The sequence below is a fragment of the Drosophila mojavensis genome, unplaced genomic scaffold (assembly GCF_018153725.1).
Source record: "Drosophila mojavensis isolate 15081-1352.22 unplaced genomic scaffold, ASM1815372v1 contig_136, whole genome shotgun sequence".
Classification (NCBI taxonomy): domain Eukaryota; kingdom Metazoa; phylum Arthropoda; class Insecta; order Diptera; family Drosophilidae; genus Drosophila; species Drosophila mojavensis.
The window spans coordinates 23,897,450-23,905,295 of NW_025318667.1; the positions used below are offsets into that span (position 1 = coordinate 23,897,450).

General features: G+C 39.5%; 2 protein-coding genes across 7 annotated transcripts in view; both read right to left on the reverse strand.

The window, feature by feature from the left end:
• Positions 1-6,977, reverse strand: part of LOC6584569 (dopamine D2-like receptor) — a 107,948-nt gene extending 100,971 nt beyond the window's left edge. For all 6 annotated transcript variants that reach the window (XM_044008493.1, XM_015161271.3, XM_015161272.3 and 3 more), the window contains exon 1: positions 6,189-6,977. The gene's annotated coding sequence lies outside the window, so the exon portion shown is untranslated. The remainder of the gene's footprint in view (positions 1-6,188) is intronic.
• Positions 1,556-2,746, reverse strand: LOC6584572 (ubiquitin-conjugating enzyme E2-22 kDa). The gene has a single exon (XM_002010190.4). The coding sequence runs from the start codon at positions 2,459-2,461 to the stop codon at positions 1,862-1,864; it is 600 nt and encodes a 199-aa protein (XP_002010226.1). The 5' UTR covers positions 2,462-2,746; the 3' UTR covers positions 1,556-1,861.
• Positions 6,978-7,846: the final 869 nt, after the last annotated feature.

Below are 7,846 nucleotides of genomic sequence, written 5' to 3' on the forward strand. Positions count from 1 at the left end.
AATGTTTGCGAGAGCGCGCAATCAGCGTAAAGTGCGCGACGCTTTGTAAGTGAAACGATAAAAAAGAACAAAAAAAAAAAATAAAAATAAGAAAGAAAGAAGAAGCTAAAAAAAAAAAGAGGAAGAAAAAAAATGAAATGCTGTGGGACGACTGGCAGCAGGAGCAGCGAGACTGCGGACGGAACTGGGCATTGACTGAGCAAAGCAAAAGCAGAGACCGAACGCGCAGCAAACAGTCGAGAAAATAATAAAATGTCGTTTATTGACGGAACGAAGCGAATGAGGGCGATTGTTTTCAGGTTTTCCTTTCACCAGTGCCTAAGGTCCCCGCTGCCCTCCCCCCCCCCACAGCTCTCACAGTTTCAGCCCAGGCCCAGCTGCAGCAGGAGCAGCGACTCCCACGACTCCCAGGACTCGCATCTGCTAAGAAAATAGAACATTTGCCACAGTCTTCAAGCCATCGACTGCACAGTCAATGCAATCAAGCAGTCGCCCTGGCACTGGGTACCAGGAGATAGCACATTCTCAATTAGTAAATTAAATGTTTCAACTAGCAAAAGTTGTGCTCAAAGCGAAGCTCATTTAGCTATTTGATTTATATTTCATTCACTTCATTCGAGCAATTATTGTAGACATCATTCCCGGAGAACTGTCAAAGTTGTCAGCATACGAAAAATGTATATAAATTTATGGAGCTGATTGGTAGGGCTTAAAAAGCGCTGAATATTATTTGTTTGATAGAGCTTTAAGCGTAAGCTTTACGTTTTACATCAGAGCTTTAAGTGCTCTTTAAGAGAGCAACAAGTTTGTATAACGTGCACTTTTGCATTACTCATTAAATCAAAGATTATTTGTCAGCTTTAATCAAGCTTAAGGTTGTGATTCCATAGATTTCATAGAAGATAAAAGCTAAATGAAGTAGAAAATACAATCGTTTAGCTTTTATGTAGTTTTAGCTAGGCGTTAAGTCAACTTCATTATGATATTACTAGAATAAATAAATGCGCGATAATATAAATTCACCTGAAAAAAACACTTGTATGCAAAGGAAAGCAAGCTAAGAAATACGAGCTAGCTTTGTGTGAGCTTTACTCTTAAATAAAGCTTTCAGCAAGTCTCTGTTGAAAGATATGTAAAATAAGATATCTCTAAATTATGATTATGTTAGCTTTTAGGACATTTCATAAGCTCAAGAGTAGACTTTAGTGCGCTTTCAGAGCGTTCAACTCACTTTAAGTAGGCTTTAAGTAAAGCTTAGCTTGAAATAAGTTTCAAGTGGGCATGAAGTAAGCTGCAAGTTACATTGTAGCAAGCTTTAAGTGAGCTTGAAGTAAAGCTACAAGCTCTAAGGGTTGTGCCAGCCTTGGCTTTAAGTGAGCTTTAATCTCAATACTAGCTTCAATTAAGCTTTAAGCGTCTTTCAAGGCAGCTCAAAGTGAGCTTAAAGAAAACTTTACTCAGAGCTCTAAATGAGCTTGAAATGTGCCTCAAGCGAATGCAAGTCTCATTTAAAGTTGTCATCTCACCTGGCGCCTGGAAATAATCTTACACATACTTCTATATATACATACATACATTTGTATTACACAAGAATGGGATTTGGAAAAGTATAAAAGGATAAAAATTTACAAAACTCATTGAAACCTATGCGTTATTTAGAAATGGAGTTGGGCTCTTCCTGCAACAGCTGTGGATGCTCGAAACCGGAATTTGGGAACTCCGCTGATGTAGAATTGCCTGACTGATTGATTGATGGGGTTGATTGATTGATTGGTGATTGGTGGGCTAGAATTTATATGGCTTGTCCAAACAGCTTGGACAGCTGTAGCTCGAATTTAAGTTGCCTGAATGGGTCAGTGTCTCAGTGAAATAGCCGCTCGGTGGCGCCCTCCAGATTCCAGTTCTCCTTGGAGAGTATGGTCCGTGCCTCGTGCTCATCTATGCCCATTTCCTTGAGGTATTGCACCTTCGTGTTGCACTCGGTAGAGGCGTGCGGCCCGCCTGCATAAACGTTCGTCCAGTGCTTGGCCGTTAGCTGGAACATATCGTGCTTGGCCTTGTACTGGTAGGCGATGCACGCGTCCTGCGGATCGTCCGGCTGGGCGGCGGACAGCAGGGCCTGCAGCGAGAGCAGCACCGTTCGCAGGGTCATCGCCGCTGCCCAATTGTCCTTCAGTATGTCCCGGCAGATGGTGCCGGTAGCGATCGAAATGTTCGGATGCCAGATGCGCGTGGTGAAGCGCACCTTGGGCGGACTGAACGGATACGTTTCCGGCACCTTGATCTCCAGGGCAAACTTGCCGCCCTCGTAGGGCGTGTCCTTCGGTCCCGTTATCTCGCCGCGCAGGTCCGTCCAATTGTCATTGAGCAGTTCGATTTTGATCATGCCCTGTACGATCTCGTCGCCTCGCATAACCTCGCCAAGCTCTCGCTTGATCCGTAACACCGACATGTTGGCCATTTTCCTATATGCCTCAATGATTAGACGGTCTGATTCGGGTTTCCTGCTTGTTGTTGGTGTTGTTGTTGGTGTTGTGGCTGCTCCTGCTCCTGCTGCTGTTGACTTGGCTTGGCTTGGCTATGCTTTCAGCGGCTCTTAATACTTTCCTGTTTGTTGCGAACTGGATTAACGCTGGCGGAGCATTAGCTTATTGTGGATTTTCAAAGAAAATTTATTAAAATTATTCCGTAAGAATTGTAACTACTCAACACACAAAAAACTGATGAACTGATGAGCAGCCCAAATGCTTGCTGCGTTTAAGAAAAAATAATAATAATGTTAATGGCGTATGATAGGGTATGCTCGACTAGGATAGAACATACTAGCATACACCTGACTAGGATATAGCAGACCAGGATATAATCGACTGGAATATACCCAATGAATACGATACGATATACCAGACTAAGATATACCCGGAAAGAATACACCAGACTAGGATATATCTGACTGGGAAATACCCGACGACGATATACCCTGACTAGGATATACCCGAATATCACCGACCCTGAGCCCTGAGCATCTCATGTAGGGTCATTTGTCCTTCAATTTCTACCCAGCAATGTTCCAGCTTGTCTTTAGCTATATTGAAACACTTCCAGCTGTAGCTTGGCAAATCAATCAGAGCTCGAAAGGTTCTCAGCTCAATGCTATAGGTAAACGAAATTATAGTTCAGAGCAAATGCAATTAAGCTGCTGGCTAAGTTTAACTACCTGTCTGACTGACTGAGTGGAAGTGGAAGTGGAAGTGGAAATGGAAGTGAAGGCGGAGTAGATGAGGAAGTGGAAATAGAAACGGGAACATGGCAAAGCGATGGTTCGATGCTGCGGAGAACAATGTCGGCTGGCATAGGGAGCATTGGAGTTAAGTCGCGCTGGAGTATTTTGTGCTGTGGGTGTGCGACAATATCGCTGGCAGGCAGACGCGCTCACCCACATACAATCTGACACTGTCAGACATGCACACGCACACACACACACACGCAGACTGTCACACACAAACACACACACACACACACACACACACACACACACACACGACAGACGTAAAGCTGGGGCGTGAGACAAACCCAATCACTTGTTACACGCTCGAGCTTCTGTCTATCCATTGTGTAGTATGTTTTGTTGTCTCTGGCATTGTTTTCACTCTATTTCAGTGCGCTGTGCGCTGCGCGACTGCCATATATCTCTCATATATCTTGACAACTGGCGCGCGGTGCGTATGCGTATTTTTAATTACCAGCCACGGCATTGTTCATACGCCGCGTGTGACAAATCAACAGGATGTGCTGGCGGGGCAGCATGTCTTACTGCTGTCAGGGCCATTTGTTGCGTGCCAGCCATTCCAGCATAAACAAGGCCCACACTCACACCACGCACGACTCCGCCCATCCCTGGCCCATTTAGCTGCGCCATTCCAGTTGCTGTTGTTGTTGTTGTTGTTGTTGTTGTTGTTGCTGCTGCTGGCCCCGTTTTCATGCACATTTATCGTGATTAGCTATTAATTGATAATAATTAACTTAAGCACATGCCGCAGATGTTTGCCCCAGTCTCAGCCCCAGCCCCAGCCCCAACCTCAGCCCCAGCCCCAGCCTCAGCCTCAGTCAGCAGAACAACTAAAAGCCATATTAACAGCGTTTGCCATAAGAGATTTGCCGTCTGCTCGCCCAGCCCAGCTCCGGCCATCGATATGACTATTTATTATCGCCGCCAACTGCCTCGGCCATCTTTCGGCTATCTTTTTTCTATCTCTCCCTCTCTCTCTCTCTCTCTCTCTCTCTCTCTCTCTCTAGCCTCTGCTACATTAACATTTTGCCAGCAAATCGCTAACATTTTTAGCCTTTTTCGTTTCACTATTTCCACGATTTGTTGCACGTTTGCATTCAGCGCCAAGAAGCTGACAATGTTGGCTGAAAGTTTTAACACAATTACGAGGCAGCTGCGACTAACTGCATAATGAATTGCTTAGTTGCAGGCACTAATTCAGTTTCAAGTTCCGTTATATTCGGAATTTTAAAAATGTGTATGTATGTTAGTTATGTATATGGAAGCAACTGGAAATGTAGATATAAATAAGTCAATTTAAATAAATGATAAATTATCCAAATTTTTTCAAAATTAATAAATAAATTATAAAGTTAAAAATTCAGAAACATATAAAAAATAATTATTTAATTTGAAAGTGCATAGAATTACATTATAAAATAAGTGAAACAGAAAAATAAATAAATTATTTTTTAATTAAATATATAACAAATATAAATAATAAATAATTTAGCAATATAAAAAAAAATATATAAAATAAATAAATATATAGAAAATATTAATAAATTAATGATTTATCAATTAAATATATATCGAAATTAATAAAGATATAATTTAATAAATAAATCTAAAAAATAAAATTCATTGAATTATTTAATTGATAAATATATACGTTTTATTTATTCACTAAATGAATTAGCAAATAAATAAAGTTTATATATTATTATATATTTATGTATTAATTTAATTATTATTATTTAAGTGTTATTATTTTCTAAGATTTATTCTGTAATTTATTAATATATACATTTCATTTACTTATGAATTAAATACTCTTTTTTTATTATTAATATTTTATTAACATTTAAAGATAAATCATAAGCATTATTATTAGGAATTAAAAAAATTAAAATTAAAATTAAAAGGAAAATATTAATAAATAAATCATTATAAATGAAATGCATCGCATATGTTGTTTAATTGTAATTAATGATTTTTATTATATTTTATATACATGAATTTATTATTGTTTTATATTTTATTACTAATTCATTTCTTTAAATTATCATGCTTCTTATTTCATTTATTTTATGATAATTAGATACATTTCCAAAATATATAGATTAGAAAAAAATGGTGACTTTTTTTTATAAATTGAAACTACTCTAACTAATTTTAGATTTGTACGTATGTCATTAATTTCCATTAATAATTGTCCATTAATTTCACTGTCTTGCATTACCTAAATTATTGAACGTTTCAGTTGAGCATGACCGACTGCAGAATACTCATTCACAGCCCAAACGCTGACAAATCCATTTTCCATTTCGCCCACTTGGTCTATACATAAATTATTTTATTTCTATCTCTTATACTTTAGAGGATGAAAATTATTCGATTTCCCCAATAGGCGTAGATATATTCACCATATCTTTTTGGTCTTGCATTGTCAACGCGAACATTCCAAATGACAAATATCTGGCACTTCAACTATCAGAGTTTCTGAGATACCTGGCAATGCATTTTCTGCCTTGCCACGCCCCTAGTGGGCGTATTTGAAAATTGTTGACACTTTATCAATCAAGGGTATACACGAGTATATGTTCCGACTTTCAAGTCTCTAATTCAATAGCAAGAGGGTTAAAGCCAAAATACCTATTTCACTTTCGTGAATGAGTCAAAAAAAAAAAAAAAAAAAAAAAAAAAACCTTTAAATCAAAGCTTAATTTTGATGCTATTTGACTGAGCCCTCAACAAATTCATTTTCAGAAAAACACTTTAAAAATGGATTTACTTTTAAGCAAATTCGGTTTTCAGAATATTCATTCGTCACATCAATTCATATACTCTCTACAAATTTCATGTATATCCATATAATAACTTCTAGATTAGATAGTTAGATTACTTGAGCAGTAATACTTACATTGCGCGCCTTGGAATTGCACTCACAAGTTTGAGGCGATCTCTCAGATCCGAAATATTTTCGCACACATTTCAACTCAAATTCAAATTCAAATTCAAATTCAATTCAAATTTCTTGCTTTGGCTCTGGCGCCCTTAGCCACATTTACTTTTTAGACTTTTCAGATTTCAACATACACTTTACTTCACACTTATTGTTATATTATATTTTACAACAAGAAAAAAAAAAAAAAAAAAAAATTGTCTCAAAGAATTAAAAAAAAAACACACACACACACACAAACAAACGAACGAACCAACAAGAACGGGATGATTTAATTGCCGACGGTTTGATTTGAAACTGAAAACTCGGTTAAATATTTGTTGTTTATAAACTTGGCACGCAGCGTGTTGATTGAGCTGATTGGGATTTGATTGATAACGATTTGAATTTCGGCGACGATTCTCCAGACACTGAATATGGTTTTCGAATTTGAGATGAGTTCATGAAACTTGGATGTATTTTTTATGCTGTTTGTTTATATTAGTTTTTAGACTTTTGGGTTTATTTTGTATTTCTTTTTTATTTGTTTATTTTTTATATTTTTATTTTTACTTTTATTATTATTTTATTTTTTTTTAAATTTTAGGTTTTATTGTTCTGTTGACAGTTTTGATGTTTCATTGCGACTGTTGTGAGTTTGAGTTTGTGATATTTGCTTGAACTGATGGCTGGTTGGCTGCTGCTGCGTGCTCCGTGCGGCACGTGCGAACACGTTGAGATTTCATAACCAACTGTCGAGTCTAGTTGGCCAAGCAGCCGACAGGAGCCGCGCCAGTAACCGACACAGCCGACAGCCGACAGCCAGGCGAGCCAAGCGAGCCGAACCAGCTGAGCTGCCGAGCGCCTCCTGCTGCCGATTGGTGCGAAAACCTTTCGAATTTCAAATCGCACACGAAGCCAGATTCTCTTCTCTTTCAGCTAGGATGCCGCCAAACAATGCCAGCTCGAGCAGCTAGTTGTAGGCCCAAACATTGGATATCCTTAAGCCTGACAAGCTCCTGGGCGCTGTTGCTGCGTCTTGGACAGGTCAGCATTGTCAACATTGGGCCATTGGCTGATAAGCGACTCGCTTGCGCTCTCTTAAGCTGCGCACTCCTGCTCGCCCCGCTCGCCCTCGCCCCCATCACGCTTTACAACTATCTCTTTCTCTCTCTCTCTCTCTCTCTTACTGTCGCTTCCTCTGTCGCTCTTTCTCGTGGTGCGTGGCCTCTCTTTCGGCTCGGCTCGCAGCATAATTTTATAACATCGCCAACTCCTGTCGCACTTTAAGTGCGCCGCGTATTAAAGCGAATTGCGCTGCTCGCTGCTCGCTGCTGGCACTCGAGGCGAGAATGCCTCAAGTGTTGCACAGGCATAAAACTTTGCCCATTAGTCGCATTAATGTGCCGCACGGCAAATTCGTCAGCTGGTCAGCGGTGCATTGATTGTGCCGTGCCCCACCCACCGCACCCGACCGCATCACACGTTGAGTGGCTTATCGCAATTTCCATTGTCAACTTTTCACCACCAACACCCAAGCAACAAAGCCTCAACTTCCATTTACTCCCTACTAAAAATAAATATTGTATATCCTGAATATAACTAGGCACTCTAGTATAGTATACTACTCTATACTC

What these genes read in the sequence shown, in the direction of transcription:
- LOC6584572 (XM_002010190.4), bottom strand. Translation starts at nt 2,461, where the DNA reads ATGGCCAACATGTCGGTGTTACGGATCAAGCGAGAGCTTGGCGAGGTT.